Source organism: Nannospalax galili, unplaced genomic scaffold, assembly GCF_000622305.1.
Source record: "Nannospalax galili isolate Female #2095 unplaced genomic scaffold, S.galili_v1.0 scaffold14, whole genome shotgun sequence".
In the NCBI taxonomy this organism is placed as follows: domain Eukaryota; kingdom Metazoa; phylum Chordata; class Mammalia; order Rodentia; family Spalacidae; genus Nannospalax; species Nannospalax galili.
Window position 1 is genome coordinate 794487 of NW_008336953.1, and position 23800 is coordinate 818286.

Sequence of the window (23800 nt, forward strand, 5' to 3'; positions counted from 1 at the left end):
TATTTGGGCCACAGTGTGGTCTTAAACACCCAAAAGGAAAGTATAACCAAAAATTAAAGTAATCAGTGTATTTTAAGGGTTCAAGGGATTATACAACCCAGACATTAGATGTAAGTTCTTATGTTATTTAGATAATTATCTCTCATTGATAATTTTGTTCCTAATAAGACATAACTCAGATATAAGACTTCAAATCTTGGTCTACAATACTGTAGTGCTCACTTACAGCTAAGAGAGGCAACCCACTATTGTTCTAGCCTAAAAAATAAAATGATGGCTAAATTTGTTTTCTCTCCCTATCTAGAAGCCTTTGAGAGGTAACTTACACTGATTCTAGCCACTCCAACAGCTATCAAAATACCTGAAAACAAATCCTGAGTCCATCACTCTCAGGTTCAGCCCTGGCAGAAGAAAAAAGAGCTATTACCTTGGTGCTAACCATTGCTCCTTGCCTCTTCAGATATTTTCAGGACCAAATCCCAAAACTAACTCTTACTAATTTTAATCAGTTGTTACTTTCCTTCCTTCCACATGTATACAAGTGCCTGTCAACCATTGAGGACCCTGTTGAGATGCATGAAGAGGGAATCCCTGCTGTCTGACGGACCCCTAATCCAACCCCCCCACCCACGTCGACCCTGTCCAGCAGGAAGTAGCAAGACGACAATGGCACCCCCTATCCTATAACACAAAAGGCTGGAATGTTAAGGTTCAGATAGCCCTGCCCACTCACCAACAGGATCCCAAGGACTTCTCATGCTTCTGAGAAAAGGGAACCTAGCTGATAAGCACCTTGGTCTTTGAAGTCAAGAGAAGCAGACTTTTCTCCACTGTTTGGCCAACACAGCAGGCTTCCCCTTTGATCTCTAAAGAGGACAGGTTTTAACAGTCCCACTCTCCCACTGCCCCCCACCACCCAACTTTAAAAAAAATATATCTTCCCGCCTCTGCAGGAGGCAGAAGCCTCCCTTTTAAAAGACCCCAGCTCAAGACCTGGGCAGACATTTTCCCTGCCCAGAAGGGAATCTGTCCCATGTGTTCCTTTGCTAATAAACCCTATTTTGATGGAGTTTTATCTGTGCCTCGGTGCCTCAGCCTCCATTCGCTCGTTCTCCGCCAACTTTTTACTTATCACAGGGGAGCACAGATACTTTTATACCCATGACTGTGGAACACACCTCTATCAGGGAAGGTCTTCCTCTCGTTAGGGAAAAATCAGAAACCAACAGCCAAAGTCAGGTGAGGAGAGGGAGTTTAATTTCATGCCAGTGGGACTGACACATGGATCCTTCCGTAAAGGAGTCAGACCCATTGTTCAAGTTTTGGGGGCTTTTATACTCAAGTGAGGAATGCAAGCAAAAGGTATATAGCATATGGATGGTAATTAAGTAAGGTAACATGGGGCACAAAGGCTGAGAAAAGGGAACCTAGCTGATAAGCACCTTGGTCTTTGAAGTCAAGAGAAGCAGAGAGGCATGAGAAAGCCTTGGAAAACAAGGACTTCTATCCTGGGTAACTACAGGTGTGTGTGTGTCAGGGGATTCCTGTTCACCTCCCCCATTTCTATCTCCAGGGTTTTCCTGCTCCCAAGTTCGTAATTATCATCACATTGCAAAAGCTTTTAGCATCTGACATGCTCTTCTATTTCCATTATATGCTTTGACTGAGCATGCAGTATAAGAAGGGACAAACATGGAGTGGTGAGGGAGGAAGGAGACACTCACATAGTCAGCTAGATTAGCAGAATCAACCCTGGTGATCCATGGATGACAGATGTTGCAGCTAGATTACTCTCTCATCCTAGACACAAGTTTGTTGATCTAGCTTATCTTTTCAATGTACCTACTCTTTGTTTCAGAGGTTCCTAATATTGTTTTATTTTTCATTTTCACTTCATTAATTTATGCTCTGATCTTAATTCTTTTTTTTTTTTTTGGTCTACTATTTGGCTTATTCTTGTATTTCTAAGGCCCAAATATGTATCATTAAGTAATTTACTTGCGATCTTTGTGATTTTTTTTAACGCATAGGCACTTCTGCTTTAGTACTTCTTTTGTTGTATCCCATAGGCACTGGCAGGTCATATTTTCATTTTCATTCAATTTTAGGAATGATTCAAGTGTACTATTCAATCTCCAGGAGTTTGTGCATGTTTTGAAGTTTCTCTGCTATTGATTTCTGGTTCTATACCAATGTGGTCAGATAGAATACAAGAAATTATTTCAATTTTCCTATATATAAAGGTTTACTTTGCATTCATCATATGACATTCATTCATTCATTCATTCATTCATTCGGTCTTTTTAAGTCAGGGTCCAGTCGGGGTCCCCCTGCAGCCCCACCTGGCCTGGAACTCACTATGTATTCTGCAATGTTTGAGTGAAATGTTCTTTAGATATTTGTTAGATCCATTTGATCTATAATGCTATTTAACTCTGATGTTTTTGTTTATTTTTTGTCAGGATGATCTGTCCATTGGTGAACATGGGGTACTGAAGTCACGCACTATTATTTTGCGGGAGTGAAATAATCTGTTTTTACATCGAGAAATATATATATAAAATATATATATATATTTATGTGTATGAGTATAATGCTTGGATGTAGGTAGGCATACCCTTATTGTGGAGGTCAGAGAAGAGGGTGCTGGTTCCCCTGGAACTGAGAGGGTAGTTAGCCACCATGTGATGTTTGGAATCAAATCTTGGTTCTCTGTGAGAGCAGCCAGTGCTCGCTCTTAAGCACTGAGCCATTTTTCCAGCCTGGGAAATATTTGTTTTATGAAAATTGGTACACTGGTGTTTATATGTTTAAAATTGTAATGCTCTTTTGATAAATTGTTCCCTCAATTAGTATGACATCTTTATGTCTTCTAATTTTGAATTGAAGTCTAATTTGACAGATATTAGAATACCAATACCTGTTTGTTTTCTAGTTTCATTTGCTTGAAATATCTTTTTCTATCCGTTCAACCTAAGGTTACATGTATCTCTGATGGTGAGATATGTTTCTTGGAGGCAAGAAATAGATGAATCCAGGTTTTTAATCCAATCTGCTAGTTTGTGTCTTTTGCTTTGGGAATTAAGACCATTAATATTCCAAGTTATTCCTGAAAGGGGTGCATTAATCTCTGTTGTTTTCTTGATTTTGTATTGTTTGGTATTTTCTGCTTCATCATTTATTTATTTACTGATTTAATGTGCTTTCTTCTTTCCTAGTCTCACAGAGGTATTTACCTTTCTCTTCATGCGCAAGCATTCCTTCAAGTATCTTCTACAGAGTTGGCTTAATGGTCATGAATTCCTTCAGATTGTTTTTATCATGGAAAGTTTTTCTTTCTCCTTCAATTATGGAAGATGGTTTTGCTGGGAACAGAAGTCTGGTTTGGCAGCTATTGTTTTTCAGAGTTTGAAATACATCCTTCTAATCCTTCTTGGCATTTACAAGTTTCTTTTAAGAAATCTGCTTTTGGGTCTGGAGAGATGGCACAGTGGTTAAGAGTATTGGTTGCTCTTGCAGAGGACCCACGTTCGATTCCCAGCACCCACACGGTGGCTAACAACTGCCTGTAACTCCAGTTCCAGGGGGATCCAACACCCTTTTCTGACCTCCATGGACATTGCATGACATGGGTGCACCTACCTACATGCAGGCAATACACTCATATACAGAAAACAAAAATAATACGTAAAATACTAAAGAAATCTGCTTTTACTCTGATGGGTTTGCCTTTATTTGGGACCTGGTATTTCTCGTTTGGCTTTTATTATACTTTCTATGCTCTGTACACTGTTGTTTTGGAGGTTCTTTTCCGGTCTTATATGTTTGGTATTCTAAATGCCTCCTGTATCTGAATACATTATCTCTTTCCCTATATTTGGGAAGCCTTCTCTTATGATTTTATTGAAAATCTTTTTTATGCCACTGGTATGACATCTCATTCTTCTATGACCATGATTTGTAGACTTGGTCTATTCATAGTGTTTAGGGATTACAAATGTTCTGTTCATATTCTTTACATTTTATTTTATTATTACTTTAAAAAATTTTATGTGTATGTGTGTATTGCCTGCATGTAGGTAAGTGCACCCGTGTCATGCAATGCCCACGAAGGTCAGAAGAGGCTGTTGGATCCTTTGGGACTGGAGTTACGGACAGTTGTTAGCTGCCATGTGGGTGCTGGGATTTGAACCCGGGTCTTCTGCAAGAACAACCAGTGTTCTTAACTGCTGAGCCATCTCTCCAGCCCTTCTGTTGATATTCTTAATTTATCCTTTTCATTGTCTCAATGTCCCAATCCCTCTACCTTGCCTTCAAGACCTAATATTCTGTCCTCCTCTTAATCTATTTGATTGGTGAGGTTTTTCATGGAGGCTATTTTGACTTACTGATCTTCTCATCTTCAGTATTTCAGTTTGGTTTTTTCTCCAGTACCTGTCTTTTTTACTGAATTTAACTTTCATGTCCTATAATTGACTTTCTTATTTCATTTACCTGCTTGTGTTCTCTTGGAATTCATTCTGAAGTTTATTTCTATATTCTGAGAGTTTTAAAAAACATATTTATAAGTATTGTTTTGATTTAGTATTTCATCTAATTCACTTTCATTGATGGCCACCATTGTGGGATTAGTAATTTTTTATAAGTCATATTCCCAGGGATGGAAAGATGGCTCAGTGGTTAAGAGCACTGGTTGCTCTTACAGGGGACCCGGGTTCAATTCCTAGCACTCATATGGTGGCTAACAACCATCCATAACTCCAGTTCCAGGGGATCAGACACTCTGACCTCTGTGGGCACTGTATGACACAGATGCACTTACATACATGTAAGTAATACACGCATACATATAAAATAAAAATAATAAAATGTAAAAAAATATTTCCTTGGTTTTTTAGTATACTTTTTTTGGGGGGAGGGTATCTTTTAAAGACAGAGTCTCCCTATAACCCCAGCTGGCCTGAACTCACTATGTAGACCAGGATGGCCTTGAACTCACAGAGATCTGCTGTCTCTGCCTCCCGAGTGCTTAGACTAAAGGCATGTGCCACCATGCCTGGCATTATTATTCCTTTTTTTTAAAAAAAAAATTATTATTTTATGTGTATGAGTGTATTTCCTGTATGTACGTAAATGCACTCATGTTGTGCAATGCCTGTGGAGGTCAGAAGAGGGCATCAGATCCCCTGGAACTGGAGTTGTGGATAGTTAGCCGCTATGTGGGTGTTGGGAACCCGGATCCTCTGCAAGAGCAGCCAGTGGTCTTAACTACTGAGTCATCTCTCCAGCCCTGAAAAAGGGTAACTTCTTAAAAATATCTTTCAGAGAAATTGAATGCAAAATATGATCTTTACTTAGAAAAATTTGTGTACTTAATCACAAACTTTGATCAGTCTCACAATATAGGTATATAAGGAGTATAACCTATACTTCTTTATATTGAGAAAAGTTAGTATTACCTTATCCTGATTAAAAAGGTATCCTCTGCCTTCTGTCATCACTAAGGACTGTTATTATTTGTTGCTGTTTTGAGATAGAGTCTCCCTGTCACTCTAGCTGGCCTGAACTCACTATGTGGACCAAGCTGGCTTTGATCTCACAGAAATCAGCCTGCCTCTGCTTCCTGAATGCAGGGATTACAGGCATGCACCACCATACCTGGCCCTAATATTTTTTTAATTTTTAAATTATTTATTTTTATGAGTATTAGTTTTTAATATTTTATTTATTATTTTTAGGTAGGTACGCCCATGCTGTGCAATGCTCAGGGAGGTCAGAACAGGGCATCAAATCCCCTGGACTGGAGTTAAGGGTGGTCGTTAGCTGCCATGTGGGTGCTGGGAACTAAACCCGGGTCCTCTGCAAGAGCAGACAGTGCTCTTAAACACTGTGCCATCTCTCCAGCCCCATGAGTATTATTTTTAATGTGCCTTTTTATCTGTATTTATTCCATTCTGAGGTTCAGCAAGTAATAAGCTAGTTATGGACTGTCAAATGTTTTAGAAGGCTATTATATATCTTTACTGAAGAATAGAGAACTTCCAGATAATTATTTAAAATTCTGTGTTTCTTTCTGTGATCTCTTTTATTGAATATCAAAATAAGAGAATTCTTAAACCTGAGAATTTTAATCAAACAGTTAAGCAGAATAAAACAATCTTTAAACAACTTTGGAAAACTTCAAAAGGAGATCCTGCACTGTGATAAATGTTCAGCTCCCATTTTTATACTTAATCTGCTATTACTAGACAAATCTAACACATACATCACATTTACATCACTTAATTGCTTATCTTATAAAATGATAAACTGTGAGAGCAGTGAGATGCCACGTGATCTTATGGCCTCATTAGGTAACTTTTGGATAGTTTGATATTTTCCCTATTTTCTTATAGATTTGTTTTCTGATTAACCTGAAAGGCTTAAAAATGTTAATGTACAAAATTTACTTAAAAATATCAATTTTGGGCTGGAGAGATGGCTGAAGAGTAGTAAAGAGCACTGAGTGCTCTTGCAGAGGACCTGGGTTCAATTCCCAGCACCCACATGGCAGTTAACAACTGTCCAAAACACCAGTTCCAGGGAATCCGATGCCTTCTTCTGACCTCCGTGAGTATTGCACAACATGGATGCACTTACATGCAAGCAGGCAATACGTGTATGGTTCGTAGCCGCCATGTGAGAGCTGGGAGTAGAACCCAGGTTCTTTTGCAAGAGCAGTCAGTGCTCTTAACCGCTGAGCCATCTCTCCAGTCCCAATAAATAAAATATTTTAAAATATATATATTTTATGCACCAGGCATGGTGGCACATACCTTTAATCCCAGCACCCAGGAGGCAGAGGTGGGTGGATCTCTGCAAGACTGAGGCCAGCCTGGTCTACATGATGAGTTCCAGGCTTGCTGAGGCTACAGGGAGACCCTGTCTCAAAAAAATTAATTTTATGAAAATTGCATTTAATTTTACTTGCCTACTTTTACTGCCGAACACACATGACAACCTTAATATGCAATTTTCTATCATCTTAATTCTTGCCTTTTTAGAGATGTTTGCTCTAAAAGATTATACATATCCAAATATCATATTTATTTGTTATTGTTAAAACTTTTTGGATTAAATTGCATGCTCCTTGAGAGTACTGTAGTACAGATGCTCAGCTGACACTCATTAATATTCATGGAGTTAATTTATTAGCTATTAATTATTAATGAATATTAATTCATCTACCCATTCACTCATTTACTTACTGAACATTTACTATGTCCCAGGATATTGTTTAATGTTGTAGACACAAAGTGACAAACAAACAGTTCCTGCTCTAAAGCTGCCCAGACACATGAAGAATTGTCATAGACAGAAAAACTGCCCCCTAAAAATAACTATGCCCTGAAAACGTAGAGGTTTTCACATTTTTGGAGTTTAGATTTAATGGAAAATAAAGCCAGGTGTGATGGTACATGCCTTTAATCCCAGCACTTGGAAGGCAGAGGCAGGTGGATATTTGTGAGTTCGAGGCCAGCCTGGTTTACATAGTGAATTCCAGGTCAGCTGGGGCTACAGGGAGACCATGTCTCAAAAAGACAAAATAAATAAATAAATAAATAAATAAATAAATAAATAAATAAATAAATAAGATATAAACAAAATTAATAAACTTCTGTTAAGTAGTAGTAAATGCTCTGAATAAAATAAAGCAACATAAGGAGACAATATATATGCGTGGGAAAGATGCACATTCACAATCAGAAAAAAGGGACCAGGGCTTAGAACATGGCATCTGTATTATTTTCTATGCTCAAGGTTTTCTAAAAACCAATAAGAACTGTCTTTGTGCTCCATGGAATAGCTCTTTCTTTTCTTATTTTATGTATGTATTTAGAGGTAGGATCTTTCTAGGTAGACCTAGGTCTTCTGGCTGGTCTGGTATAACCTTGAAGTGGCAATCCTTCTGCCTCAGTATTCCAAGTGCTGAGATTACAGGTAAGAGCCTTCAATATACTTATAATTTGTTCAAATGAAACAAAAAATTTCAAAACAAAACTCAGGTTTTCCTCAGGCTAACCAACTGCTATAGTACTATAACAACATACAGTTGGTCATGCATGGCACTAAACATTAATTATAATTTTAGTACTGAATACACCTTTATGGATTTTTGATGCTGGGCTCTGTGTGGTTCAACAACAGTATTTCCATGTATCATACATTAAGTACAAGTAATTCTATTGGAAATTGGCAAAGAAAGCACAGAAAACTCAACTACTGTTAAATTTAAAGAAAAAAACAAATGTATATTGATTTTATATGACACAGTCAACATAATAAAACAATACTTAAAACTCACTTTGAAGTATTTCAACTTCTGTTCTAGCCTGTGCATCTTCCTTTTCCTTCAACCGTGTCTCTCTGTATTTTGCATAAAACTGCCCAGCATCCTTAAAAAAGAAGTTAGAACTAAATTAACATAAAATTAATTTGCTTTGACAGTATTTTCCTTTTAAAATATTACATTCATTTTACAAATGTTATAATGACCAGAAATAGTAAACACTCCCCTGTAACTTTTCTCTCCTGGAAAGCTAAGTCCAGAAGTTGCAAGAATATAAATTCACATAAATTTACTTTCATACATGAAAAGGAGATTTTCACTTCCTATTTCCGTCTGACATTTTCTTGATATCATACTGTTGTATGGACAGCAGAGATGCTACCCTACTAAACTGAATTATTTGGCACAATTATCTTACTGTAACTAACAAAGTGCTAGTGCTATCTTCATATAGTACCTTAACTCCAGTAGGTTTTCAACATTATTATAAGCAACTCTGAGGGTGAAACCATGTGAATCTGAATGAAAGCTGCCACCCCTCCTTCCCATCACCCTAGAGAACACTGTAACACAGGCATCATGGAACACTGTAGACTGAGGATACATACTGCACAAACACTCGGGTGTGAAGATCTAAAAGCTAAAGTCTCAAAGAGTGAACACACAGGCAAGTAAGTCTTCAGCAAGGAGCCAACAGAAGACTAGGACTTACATAATCATGGATATTAAAATAAATATGCTCTAGGTATATGATGACCTAACAATGAAAAGCAGCAAGATAGACCTTTCCCCACACTCTTTAAGTCACATGTATTCTAGCAATATCATATCTAGCTACCAGGCCACAGTAGGTTTTCACACCTCTGTATTTGTTTTGTCTTCAGGTTAGAGTATTTTGCTCCCTGCCATTATTTCGACAAACTACTTTTCATACTTGAAACCCTGTTCAAACACCATCTCTTTTACCTTCTCCAGCAGAGCAAGTCTCTCTTGTGTATGACTTCTGTACTTAAACTCTTAGATGATTAAATGATGTTAGTGTCTCCTAGAAGTTGGGACATTTGAGACAGAGAGATGTGTGTGCTCAGAGCAAAGATCTGGCATAGGGAAGGCAATCCATAGGGTTTACTGAGCTGAACTAAGTTGAAATATGTATGAAATCTTACAAAGAAGGAAATGGAAAGGCCTGATCTGACTGATGAGGAATAAGGAAAGGAGCAGGCATGAAGGATACATTTAAGATAGCATTCACAGGCTGCAAGATTCCTAATGAAGATAAATCACAGATCCCTCTAAGATTATTTCTACAGGAAATGAAGGAACAATACTTCCTCACTCAGATGTAATACATGAATACTTAGACCCTAGGATGGAATTACCTCATTTTATTCATGACTCTATCCAAGTCAAAGGTATCTCTTTGTCTATGTCCCTGGGATCATATTGGCACTCTTCCTGATAATGAATTAGGAAAATAATATTGAGTGTTCCTAAACCATTTACGTCAATATATAGTGAAGCTATTTCTCTTCATCCTTTCCATTCCCACTTTCATGTTCATAATTTCTAGTACAAGCATTCCTACAAGATTTGGGCCATCTAAACAGTGGCGTAACTGGAAGAGCACAAATGGTAATTTACCCAATTTATTAATCCTCCCATACCGATATATACATAAATTAAATTTCTATTTCCACAGGGTTCTGGGTTAAAGTTTTATGGCCCCTTAACATTTCCCACCCTCCTCTTAAAAAACTCAACCCTAGAGGAGTATTATTTTATATTAAGTCATATCAGTCATTTATACCTTGGTGTGAATGAATGAATGAGCTTATTAGCTTCTTTCCACAGAGAAGGTTTTAATAGTAGGGAAGAAGAAAAGGCCAGGAAGGCATTGGCTCCTTGAGGGGAGTAGGAAATGTGGCACCATGCAAAAAAAAGAAGGGCACAGATTAGTTATTTATGAGAGGTGAAAGAAGATAGACTGAAATATATCATCATATTATATAAACAATGAGATATGGTGATTAAGAGGACAGACAAGAGCTCACGACATAGACCAGGCTGGCCTTGAACTCATGGTTCTCCTACCTTAACTTCCCAGGTGCTGGGATTACAGACATAAATCAATACAAGAGAACCAATTTTGGAGTCTGCTTATCTAGATGAAGATTCCAACTCTGCCATTTTATGAGACATTTCTCTACACAGCTCAGTTTTCTCATCCATAAGTGAGGATAATAAAAGTGCTTAACTCAAAGGTTTGTTACTAAGATTAAATGTTTTAATATTTAGGAAACATTTAGAATGCCATCTGCACATAGTAAGGCTTTCCATATGTTAAGCTGTTTTTATTACTACTTAATCATCTGGTATCATTGTCTTTTTTACCACAAAGTATGGGTTTTTATGCTTCATACTGCACCAAAATACCTCTTGTCAAATCCTGCATCTCCCTGATTATTTCACTTCTCCCCATCTGCATTCTCTTTGACTCAATGTAAAAGACCTCTTATGGGGCAGCACCGCCTCTTCCTAGTGATCTTCCTGCTACAGCACGTAATTCCACTAAGAACCTGTGAAATAGTCCTACGATCCCAAACCACACTTATCTGAGAGTTGTAATTCACCGAACACCTGAACTTTAGCTAATCCAAGGGTTATCATGCATCCTCTAGTTCATTAACTGTTTGTTCAAAGCAAAGACTCCTACCTTGCATCTGATCAATCTTTATATATTTATTTCAATGTACTTCCTGTTTTTTCCACTCTTCACTTGTACTTTCAAATTACAGTTACAATGTGACTTTTCCAATAAGCATTATTCCCCCAAGAAACCTACCATCTCAAATAACTCTACTATACTAAATAATCTTGCTTTGTTCCACCCATCCTTTTATCTAGCATGCTGTAACATGCTTAAAGGCATACTACACTCAAGAAGACTCAAAAAGGAAAGTGCTCAAATGGTGAGACAGCTTGACACTCTATCTGATAAGGAACAGGAGATGAGAAGACTAGGGATAACCTGATACCATAAACTATTTTTAAAAGTCATCAAAGGAAGACAGGTGTCAATACTGTACATGGTTCCAGAAATGGGAAGTCTCAATTTTGGGTAAATAAAAAGTATTTTCTAATAATTAAAATTAGCTGAAAATGAACTGACCCTGTAGGGAGTTTCAAGAATTCAAAGAGACTTGAAAAGATAAATTGCTTTTCTAGAAGCAACTTTCTTTGTATTTAAAGCTTCTTGAAAAACCTCAAAATCTACCCATACAGACTGGACCCATATTTAAAACAAAGGATTGGACCCATATTTAAAACTGGCTAGCTTAAAGAATCTATGTCATTAGCATTTTTTTGTATGATTATAGAACACAGGCTGAAAAAAAGTCACTGGACAGTAGTCCATATTTAGATTTACCTACTGGACCACTGTTGTATGTGTTTTTTTTTGTTTTTGTTTTTTTTTTAAGATATGAGGATTATATGGCAAGAGTTGCATTTGAAGAATATGTAAAAATAGAGGCTGGAGAGATGCTCAGCAGGTAAAAGCACTGGCTGCTCTTACAGAAGACCTGAGTTTGGTTCCCAGGACCCATATGGCAACAAACAACTCTCCGTAACTCCAGTTTCAGGGGATCGGATGTCCTCTTCTGACCTCCATGGGCACTGCATGACACAAGTGCACTTATATACATGCAGGCAATACACTCATACACATAAACTATTTTTTTTTTTTTTGGCTTTTTTGAGACAGGGTTTCCCTGTGCCTCAGCTGTCCTGGAACTCACTATGTAGACCAGACTGGCCTTGAACTCACAGAGATCTGCCTGCCTCTGCCTCCCGAGTGGGAGTGCTGGGATTAAAGACGCCCGGCTCAATAAACTATTTTTTAAAAAAATGAGTATGTAAAAATAATAATCATTAAATGAAATACAGAAGAGGAATCTTTTTCTTTCCTTAGATTGACTGCAGGTAGAAATACCACACACCTTTTGAAATCAGCTCAGAGAGCAGCTTATGAAACCTCTGACTCTACATACTTGCCATAGTGAACAAGGAAGCCACAAGTTTCAGATTGTCACAGCTAGATGATAATGAAGACATTATTGAGACTCTGACTGACACTACAGCAGAACAATGTCCCTTTTCCTAGCAACCAATGTGCCACAGCCCATAGAAAACTGCAATCTACTGTAATTTCAGGATGAAATTACCTTACTAAAATCTATTGGTCAATTATGATTACAAGTTAAGCATCTTTTATATAAAATGCTTGGCGTCAGAAGTGTTTCAGATCTCTTACTTTTTCCAAATTTGGAGTATCTGTTCATAATTTTTTTCCAATTTTGGACTATTTGGAACCCAAATCTCAAAAGAAAATCCTTTTATGTTTCACGTAGACTTTATACAGATAACCAGAAGGTAATGTTATACAACATCCCTAATGATTTTGTGCATAAAACAAAGTCTGTGAACACTGAATCATCTGAATTATGACAGGTGAACACTGAAAAAGTTTTAAATTTTGGAGCACTTTGGAATTCAGGTTTTTGGACTAATGATACTTACTTTGTACAGAGAATATACAATGGGAACTTCAGGATAGCCTGATGAAGACTTCATATAAAGATGAAAATTTAGTAAACCTTGCAGATGTAATGCTCTCAAGGCTGTAGTATGGAGAAAAGCCCATCCATAAATCTTTCTTTTAACGTTAATGACACCATTCATTAAAGTGCTAAAATAGCATTCAGAGTTGACATTGTTGGTTATATTTTGGTTTACTTTTACTTCTTCATATGAGAAGTAAATAAGTAATCTGAGCAAAGTCCGGAAAAGAAAAACAGGGTACTGATCTAAGGTTAGAGCAGGGAAATATGGGAATAAAGAATGTGGAGAAGTCCTGGGAGGTAGCTGGAGAAAAGGTGATTTTGACTGTTTGACAGCACAGTCTTTTGATTGAAGCTGAAAAATACCGTAAGTCTATTTCTGAAAACTTATCTACAAAATCACAGACTCTATTACATTTTGTTGTTCCATTGACATAATACTGCATTCTCAGAATAAATAAAATTGCAATAAGGAACAGAGATAAACTTTAAAATTTTACACTTTGAATAAGAGCTATGTTTTCTGCAGAGTCATGTAATTGAAAGCCCGAAAGTGTATCTTCTTTTGCCTGAGACAGTCATAGTGCAGGAGATCCCAAGCCTTTGAGAGGCTCCAACCACTAGCTGTGAATGCTTTGTGTGTTTGGCTTCTGACAAGAGTCCCAACACCCAGAAGTAAAGGGGCTAGAAATGAAGGGGGCTGATTCTAAAAGAGATGACTTCCAGGCTTGTCCATAATTGTATTCACCATGGAGGAAGCTTCTTGGAAGAAAAGATGCTTCCATAAATAGTTTTGTAAAGTACCATAGTATTCTCTCTAAGCTCTCAGATAACTTTTTTTTTTTTTTTTTTTAAAGCCAGAGTAATGGGTGTAGAGAAATGGCTCAGCAGTTGAGAGAACTGACTGCTGTTGCAGAGGACTGAGGTTCAATTCCCAGCACCCACATGGCAGCTAACAATCGATCAGAACTCCAGTTGCAGGGGATCCAATGTCCTCTTCTGACTCCCTCAGGCATTGCATGACACAGATGCACTTACACACATGCAGGCAATACATGCATACATGTAAAAAAATTTTTTTAAAAAAATAGAACAAAATAATAATAATAAAAAAAGCCAGAGTAACACAGGGAAGATTCCTATCTCTACTCAGCTTTCATACAACCCATAAATCCTGATTTGGGTCAAGGATATACATACTGCAAACTTCCTATAATAATTTAAATTTTAACCATGGTTATGTTATATCAGCTTGGTAGAAAAGAGATGGGACTTAAAAATATGAAAAATTTACAACTTTAGACAATGTGCATATAAATAAATTTTATGTTTTATACGTTTTATTACAGAGAAATGTTGTATGTCAGGTAGTGAGCTGCTTAAATGGTAAATTACCTAAAAAAATCAAATTAACAAATAAAAGTATGAATACTTAAGATGTATTTTACTTCAGAAAAACATGGAGAATTATGACCATAAGATTTAAATTGGGGGTTGGAGAGATGGCGCAGTGATTAAGAGCACTGACTGCTCTTGCAGAGGACTCAGGTTTGATTCCCAGCACCCACATGGTGGCTAACAATCATCTGTAACTCCAGTTCTAGGGGATCTGATGCCTTCTTCTGCCCTCTGCAGGCACTGCATGCCATGGTGCACTTACATACATGCAGGCATAACACTCATACACATAAAATAAAAATAATAAACAAAATATTAAAAAAGGTTTTAATTGATAATCAATTGCACTTCCTGAAATAGAAGATCTCAACAATTTAAATTAAGAGCTCAAACATATGTGATTGCATTATATAGTATCAACTTTTGCTACTTCCTTGACTACATAAAATGATGAATTAAAAAGATATCTCAGGGCCAGGGCCAATGGTATAACTCAGTGGTAGTATGTATGAGCTTAGTTAGTATGTAGGAGGCCCTTGTTTCAATCCGTAGCTCTCTCTCTCTCTCTCTCTCTCTGTGTGTGTGTGTGTGTGTCTAAAATCTACAGAAGGGTACATTGTTACGAAAGTTAAAATCATTTTCTGGGAGTTATATGTTAAATACAATGAACATAAAAGAACATGTACTCTGTTCAAAACTACCATGAGACCAGAAACAGACTGGCAAAGCATGAAAGTTCACTGAGGCTATCCTTTTAACGTTACAGCTGAATTATAGCCACAAAGTATATATACCCTCTTGCTGTAGTCCAAGGTCCTTCTAATTCATAGTGCATGTCCTTTGCTGATCATCCTACTTGCTTTTTCAGCTATCTAAACAAACTTCTTCGGGTTCTGTAGCTTCCCTCAATGGTCACACACTGTAGTCCTACCTTACCAATTAACTTTGTTCTAAGTATTTTTCAGAATTCTCACGTAAGATTTGTTTGTTAGAATATAAACTGTTAAGTGGGTATGCTTAGAATCTAGAGACTTAGAATACAGTCTTTGGTAATAATAAGCTATATGACAGCCTCTTTTTTGGAAAAAAAAAAAGCTGTTGAAGGTTTTCTTCAGCCTTGGTATTGATTTTATGGGAAGTACCATATCTATGAAATTATCTTTGTTTACCTAGTACACAAAGTGGACACTTCTATGTAAGGGTCTACTTATCTTTCAAAATTCAGTTCAAGCAGCTCTTCTTTTGGTTTTCATTGGTCATGTTGAAAAAGTCATTGTATACTGTACAGTGGAGGTTTATACACCTTATTATGTGCTATAGCTGACTGGCAAGTCCTAAAGGCATATTCATTTTAGAACCCCTTATAGTGCCTTGTTTTTAATGTGTTTAACATATTTTTACTGAACTAGCTGAATTATTTTTCCACATATGACCAAAAGGAGTTTTACACACAAAAATTTTTATAAAATTATTCTCATTTGGATTTTTAGGGTGAGAGAGGAAAAAAACAATCTAGGTTAACTATGTAGAACTATGTAGGCAATACGGAGTTTCCTTAGGAATCTTTTTTTTTTTTTTTTAAATTTTGAGATAGCCCTATAGCCACTGCTTGCCTGGGACTCACAATGTGGACCAGGCTGGGCTCAATCTCACTGAGATTTGCCCGTCTCTGCCTCCCCAAGTGCTGGGATTAATGGCGTGCGCCACCATGCCTGGCTCCTTAAGAATCTTTGATGCTAAGCAATAAAAGAACACTGGAGCATACACTGAGTCAAAATGTCACTGTTCCCAATCTTGTTGGGTAACTTCACATGTCTAAGAAGCATAATAGAGGATTTGGCATGTAGAATAGGAATAGGAAAGCAGCAGGGGTAGGGTCCACTGTGTCAAAATTTGGGTACAGATTCTGCCTGTGTGATGTTCACTTACTTGGAAGCCTTTAAAATCTCCCAATTTCATATAACTTGCAGCTCAGTTTTAATTAGCTTTTCAAGAAATTCAAGGCACTCATACCAGAAGTAAAATTCTTTCCACTGATAACTGCTTAACTAATTAACTATGTGCTTATAAGAAGCTTTGTTAGCTCTTAAATCTGTGTCAGTGACACAGTATTATAATTTTGTTATTTGAAATATTGTGTAAATAAGACAAAATATGAAAAGGAATCAGCACTCTTTCTACAAAACAAGTTTAATACTCTGGAAAGTTCAACATGAGAGATGCTACAACTAGATGTGAAAGACCAGGGCCATCATCAAAATCTGTAAGGGTTGACACTTAGACTACTTCACAAGGTTCTAGTTTCCCTCTTTAAGGAAATGAAGACGGGAAATCTGTCATCAAAGAAGCCAAGATTATGGGTATGGTTTATACAAGAAAGAGGACAATGATTAAGTTGATTCCTGTTTAAAAGTACAATAATGGCACTGTATTACAAGAGTAGTGAATAAATATAACATACATTCTAAAAAGGTGAGATTATATGCATAACTTTTTACACACCACAGAGCTCTTTTCTGACCACTGTACCAATGATCAATCTAGACTTCTTCAAGTTAAAAGAGCTTCTTCTGAATTTCACGAGTATTTTATTTAAGAACATCTCATGGGTGTTGCCAAGAGGCACATGTATTCAACACTATGCAAGTTTATGAATGATAAACTAATACAAAAGTCACAATAGATGGAAAACAAAAAATCAGACAACAATCTAATCCTAACAGCAATTATTCACTATTGTTTTGCTGATGTCTTTTATTAAGTTAGTATGGTTTAAAAAAATCTATTTAGTGTTTGTGTGTATCTGTTTATGTAGGTTATGGCATGTGTGTGGTCAGAGAACAACACTGTGGAATCAGTTTTCTGCGTCTACCTTTATGTGGATTCCAGGACTTGAACTCAGGTTATCAGGTTTTACACGACAAGCACCTGTATTCACTGGACCGTCTCACTAGTCCTAATGCTTTTTCAATATGAAATATTTTTAAGCACCTACTACATCATACTACTGGTGGTCACCAGAAAAACTAATCTTATGTTCCCAAAGAAGAATTAAAAAATAAAGTATTTGCTTTAAAAAAAAAAAAAGGAAAATCACCTTATGTTTCTTCTTGGAATACATTTATAAGAAATAATTAGAGCAAAATGTAAAAATTAGACTTATAAAACTCTTGAAGGCTAATGCCTAAGAAAATGCTGAAAGGAAATGGTACCATGCTAGAAGGGGAAATATTTAAAATTCAAAATGAGTAAACAGTTAAAGAACACAGAGTTTCTAAACAAGGTGTTTTTTTAAAAAAATATTTTATTTATTATTTTTATGTGTATGTGTGTATTGCCTACATGTAAGTAAGCGCACCCATGTCGTGCAATGCCTGCAGAGGGAAGAAGAGGCTGTTGGATCCCCTGGAACTAGAGTTAGGGACAGTTGTTAGCTGCCATGTGGGTGCTGGGATTTGAACCTGGGTCTTCTGTAAGAACAGTCAGTGTTCTTAACTGCTGAGCCATCTCTCCAGCCCTTGGGATTTTTTTTTTTTTTTTTTTTTGGTAAAACGTCTTGTGTTTACATAGTTGCTAAAGTTTATAATGAAGCAAAACAACTGTTTAATCTGTTGAGTCTAGATACAAGTGGTTAATTTAAAGTAAACTACAAATCTAAATCTTCATAACATATTAGTTCTAATTTGGCAAATTATACTGAATACTAACTAAAAATGTTAATTTAACCAAGTCAACCTTATTTCAAATGCTTTGTGATATGCATACCTTTCACCTCTAGTTTGCCTACTATTCTAAAGTTGGAATAAATAACTAGATTTTTTTTTTGAAAAGGTAAAAATTTTCCCTAAAGATATTTTTCTGTGACATTTTCTCATAAGTATATAATGTGGTAAATATAGTTTCCCTCTCTTATTGTTATTGACATAGTGTAAAAACATTTTAACTCTCCTTCAAGTAAGTAACAGGTTAAATAATTTAAAAACAAAAGCCTTTACAGGACTACAATGTTCTATTAACTATAAACAGAATCTAAGATACTGTAAGCAGTGATTATGAGCTCGAAGAATGCAGAAAGAAGAACGTTCAACAATTTTTCAAGGCTGTAAAGAAGCAGAGTAGTAACTCTTATTCCCTTTTTCCTTGGAATGTAAAACTTTCATTATGAGAAGAAAAGGAAAAATGAAATGCAGAAGAGTCATTAGCTTCTGCAAATGATTAGGAAACAGCTCTGGTATGTGGATTTAAAGTGAACAGTCATGGCTCTTTTGCTTATAAACATTTCCTGAAATGAAACATTTCCAAAATTACAATCTTTTTCTTTTTTTCTTTTCTTTTTTGAGACAGGGTTTCCTTGTATCCCCAGGTATCCTAGAACTCACTATGTAGACCAGGCTGACCTTGAACTCACAGAGATCTACCTGCCTCTGCCTCCCAAGTGCTGGGATTAAAGGCATACACCACCACACCCAGTCAAAATTACTCAAATGTTACTAAGTCTCAAAATTTAATGCTAAAAGTATTATATTTATCTTTAAATGTTATTATGCTTATATGTTGGGAATTTTCTATATCTATATCTACTGATATACTAAATATAAAGAAAAAGTGAGATTGCCACATATATGCTCCTATTTTATCGTTTGATCAGGGCTAATCTGAAACAGAAACTGATTACTGGTAGGAAACGGAATGTCCCCACTCCCCCTTAAAACTGCTAATAAGGTGGAAAGGAATATATATTTTTGTGTAATTATACAACTGTACATGTAAAAATTTTTATTTTTTTAAAAAAATAAAACAGGTATTTTAGGGGGCTGGAGAGATGGCTCAGCAGTTAAGAGCACTGGCTGTTCTTGCATAAGACCTGGGTTCAAATCCTAGCACTCATATGGCAGCTAACAACTGTCCATTACTCCAATTATATCCTCCAAGGGCACTGCATGACATAGGTGCACTTACACACACACAGGCATACACATAAAATAAAAATAAATAAACCATGTATTTAAAAAAACCCTTATATTTAAATGCTGTTAAAATAATGGATGATGATGCCAGGCATGGTGGCGCATGCTTTTAGTTTAGCACTCAGGATGCAGAGGCAGGGGGATCTCTGTAAGTTCAAGGCCAGCCTGGTCTACATAGTGAGTTCTAGGCCAGCTGTGGTTACAGGGAGACCCTGTCTCAAAAAGACAAAAAACAAACAAAAAAACAAAAAACAAAAACAAATGTTCCTTTTTAGTAGTTATACCTTTAATGATAACAGCAGGTTAAATTTTTATTGCTTTTATGCTTGCTCTAAAGATAGTGTAGTTTTTTCTTTATTTTTTTCCTATTATCTTAGATTTCTAATAAGCAAAATAAAAGCTAATTATAAAAACAGGTACCTAAGTAACTTAGAACTTTGTTAGGGTTAACTTATAAAAAATCAATTTAATTCCATCAATATTATGAAGCACACACTGTGTCGGCATTATGTTAGCAGACGTGAGCATTACATATTTCATGAATAATTAAAGATGAATGCATCTACTATTACATGAAAGAAGTACATTGTACCTGGATTAGATGAGGCAATGCTTTTAGTGTAAGGCAAAACCAAATTCCCAGTTTGCATGGAAGCAAATCATGCCACTGTGGTTTTATCAGCAATCTAAAGTGGGGGGGGGGGGGGGCAAACAACAAAACAAATCAGCAAAATAGAGAAAGTTGAGAAACAAAATATTTTAAGCGATTATGAATTCTTTCTGAAAACTTACTTAAATAAAAAAATGAAGAATGTATTCAATAAAATACTTAAGACAGTTATCACTTAATCTGATTTAATCTCTTATAAAATGCAGTAGTTACAAGAAATGCAATATGAATAACGAGTATGGGAATCCAAGTTGTAAAATTTGGGTGAAGGAGGTCCCTAATCAAGCTGTATAGATAAAGAAAAATTGGAGGGGAGGGGAGGGGATGGATTTAATCAACACACATTAGATGTATGTATAAAATTCTCAATAAAAAGATATAAAAAAAACCCACCTCTTTTTAACCTGGGCTTTCATCACTTCTATAAAATGAATTCTTAAACCTTATGATAACTTTGTCTATAAAAGACTGACCATTATTAAGTGTTCCCAAGTGCTGACAACCAGATATGAAGACAGAAGCATAAACAACCAATGCAGAGAGATGAATGACATTTGCAGTTTGCTGAAGCATTATTCACTGATGTCATCAGTCAGGATGGAAGACAGGCAGTCGAGTCTGATCTCCATCTCACTCTCATCTAAGACCTGCCCTGCTGTGTGAACTATTTTAACCCTTTATTTCTTTCCATGAATCAATGAAAGAAACAGTGGCATCCTGAGTGTACTGCATGTCACTCACTCAACTCTACTTACTGTCACTTCAGTGCAAAAAAGCATTCTGTTTCAAAAGTTCAGTATAAAAATTTCAAACTAGAGAAAAACCTCTAAGAATTCTGCTTAAGATTAAAATTTGTCTTGTAAAGTATGGCACACTAGTCTCTATAAACCTAAAACAGATGTGACAGTGTATCTGAAATGGACAGGCATAGGATGTTGAATCATATTAAGACATTTTAAAAAGTTTTAATTAGGTAATATCTTTGTATCTCTCACCTTTCATTTTTTTCAGAAGCACCAAGTTTTGATACATCCACACTCTTGCTGCCTGTCTTTTTCTTCTTTTCTCTCTTTTTTCTACCAAGCAGTTCATCCTTAAAATGGAAAGAATGATGGTTACCATTTATCTTTAACACATATGCTTCAAGTGTTACCAAGACTCTTTCGTGAAGGGTGAACACTAGAAGAACATTTATGCAAATGTATGATCAAGTAAAATCATCATTCTTTCACAGTAACTGTTGCCATGGTATCCAGGCCTTAAACACACAGGAAGTTCGGTACTGTCAGTCATGTGCATCTCCATAGCAATCAAAGTTTTCTAAGAAAGCATTCAATTTACTTTTTATTATTCATGCAACTTTAATAATGGTACTTTAAAAGGAATGAGTAAATACACACTAATTCATGAATGTTTATAAATATGTTTATCTTTAGCATATAAATAAAAACCCATAGCAGGATAAACTATATTGCATATTAGAACAAGAAAAGTGTAATAAGTCTTTTAACTAACCAAAGTTATAAAGTATATTCATCTTAAATCTTATTTAATGTTTTCAAAGTAATCATATTATATAAGTAAATGGTCTTTGACAAAAAAGTTATGGAGTCAAGTACATTAAAAAATTCTATTTAATAGGTGCTAATTAGAATATGACTCTACTCTCTAATTTTCAGCTACATATTGAAACTTTATGAAGTTTTAAAGAAACTGAAATGCTATATATTTTTCAAAGAAGGATTTTTAAAAAGTTCATGTGTTCTCCTTGGCTTAAAAATAAACCAAGAAACTACTGAGAACAAAACTATTAGAATAAAGTGTCATGTAGAAAAACACATTTACAACATTGAGAAATAAATGTCTGGAATTCTATTTAAAATAAAGGAGGCTAGGTCACTTATTTATTACCAATACTTACCAGCTGTTTTTCCAGGTAGATTGACCACACCACAGCATAGTGACCCACTGTGAGAATAATGAACAACAGTAATGCCAGCTCGGCATTGCTCATTTTTCTCACCCGTCTGTAGTAGAATACGGGCTGTCGCCAATCTGGAAGTCCATTGATCAGAATATCATCATACCTACAGCAGCAAATAAAAGTTTTCACAGGGAGTTTAAGATAAAGCAAAACTAAAACAAAATAAAATAAAAACTTTATTTGTACCTATGCTTAAGAAGAAGGAAAAGAATTTCAAAGATATGTAATAGTAATGTAGCTTTACCAGTGTTGCAGTGCCTAGTAAATTCAAAGCACTGTTTGTGGTTTCAGAAATGACAATCCTCAGAAGACCCACAGTGGTAATACAGTGGATGCCAGATCTCATGTTTTACAGCACCCACTGATATGAGTCTTGGAATGACATCTACATTAAAGGAGCTGCAGTGTGCCCTATCTGTCTATACTGTCTATAGCAAATTCTCTACCATAGAAATCACCAACAAAGGGCAGGACCTCAAAGGGGAAAAAGAAATCAAATCAGAGCTATATGAATAGCGTATTATTCAAATGAATTAATTGATTCAACTCAGGATTAACTTTTAGGCAGCATTTTTATTTCTACCTTCACCATAATGGATGAATGTGTTGAAATACCTTATAGATGTTATTTTATCAAAGCCTCTCAATGACATAAAGCTAAATAAAATGAGTGCCTTTTGATTTTGCAGAGCTCATGTTCCTTTTAAAAAACAAACAGATCCCAAATTAGAAAAAAAGATGAAAACAACATATGTCAGAGTCTGCAATAAAAATATTTACTTGTAAACACTGAGGATGCAGTTTCCTCACTGGTGGCTTTTGATGGAAGAAAAGAACGTTAATAAGGAACAGCTTCCCTTGTAATGCATTTAATCATCATTCTTTGTACTACCAGGCTAAAAACATTGTTTTAAAATAAAAAATTAACTCAATTTAAATTTACCTGTCAGTTACTGAGGCAAACATTTTTAAGGTTAAAAATAAGGAGTAACATTTATGATTGTAAAACTCAAAATGATCGCACACACTATATGCACAACACACACAACCTGTTAATCTTAATTGAACACAACTCATTAAATATTCTAATCACACTATTTCCAGAATTAAACCTTCACTGAAAGGCCTAATTTGGTGCAACACATTGACCAAAATATTTTAATTAAAAATATTCTGAGTTAGTCGCAGGCCTAATTACAGGAATAGAAATAGGGCCTATATTGTCAGGCAGGTCAGCAGAGCTCAGTAGTAGGTTTTTCTCAAGTAAATTGACCGATCTAGGAATAATAGCGCAGCTGCTAAACTGCCAGTCTTGACATGTAAATCAATTTAAATGCAACAACTGCAGTGGCTACTTTGATGGTTATTAAATTGATACCTTGGAGATATGCTAAAAAAAAAGCAGAGGTTTATTATGGGAAACTTTTTTTTTCAATAGAAAAATACTGGTTATTAATATAAAATATATTTTATTAGCTAATCTTTAAAAACCTGACTTTTAAATCAACTTTAGTTATTAATACTACTAGATCAGAATAACCAAATAGTAAAGAAGGTGATATTTATAAAAGTCAAATTACAACATGGCTTCGTAGTGACAGGGCCACACAAAATTTGGTATTAAATACTTTTTCAGTATTTGTACCATTTCTTAAATGTTTATTTCAAGATATATTATGGATATAATATATAAGATATATCATGACTTCCTAAAAAACTTACTTCTGTCTTCAAATTTTGTATTTAAATCTATCTTTTAAAAACTTGCTCATTTTAATTTACTGAAGTAAAAAGGTTTCAATTAGTATACACAATATCACACATTCAAATGAA

General features: G+C 35.7%; 1 protein-coding gene across 1 annotated transcript in view; it reads right to left on the reverse strand.

The window, feature by feature from the left end:
* Dnajc1 (DnaJ heat shock protein family (Hsp40) member C1) overlaps positions 1-23800 on the reverse strand; it is a 199159-nt gene that overhangs the window by 92060 nt on the left and 83299 nt on the right. Inside the window, exons 4-7 of the mRNA XM_008831717.3 lie at positions 21905-22070; positions 20979-21076; positions 19906-19999; positions 8345-8435 (exon numbers count right to left, since the gene is read on the reverse strand). Coding sequence (XP_008829939.1) covers positions 8345-8435; positions 19906-19999; positions 20979-21076; positions 21905-22070 — 449 coding nt within the window. The remainder of the gene's footprint in view (positions 1-8344; positions 8436-19905; positions 20000-20978; positions 21077-21904; positions 22071-23800) is intronic.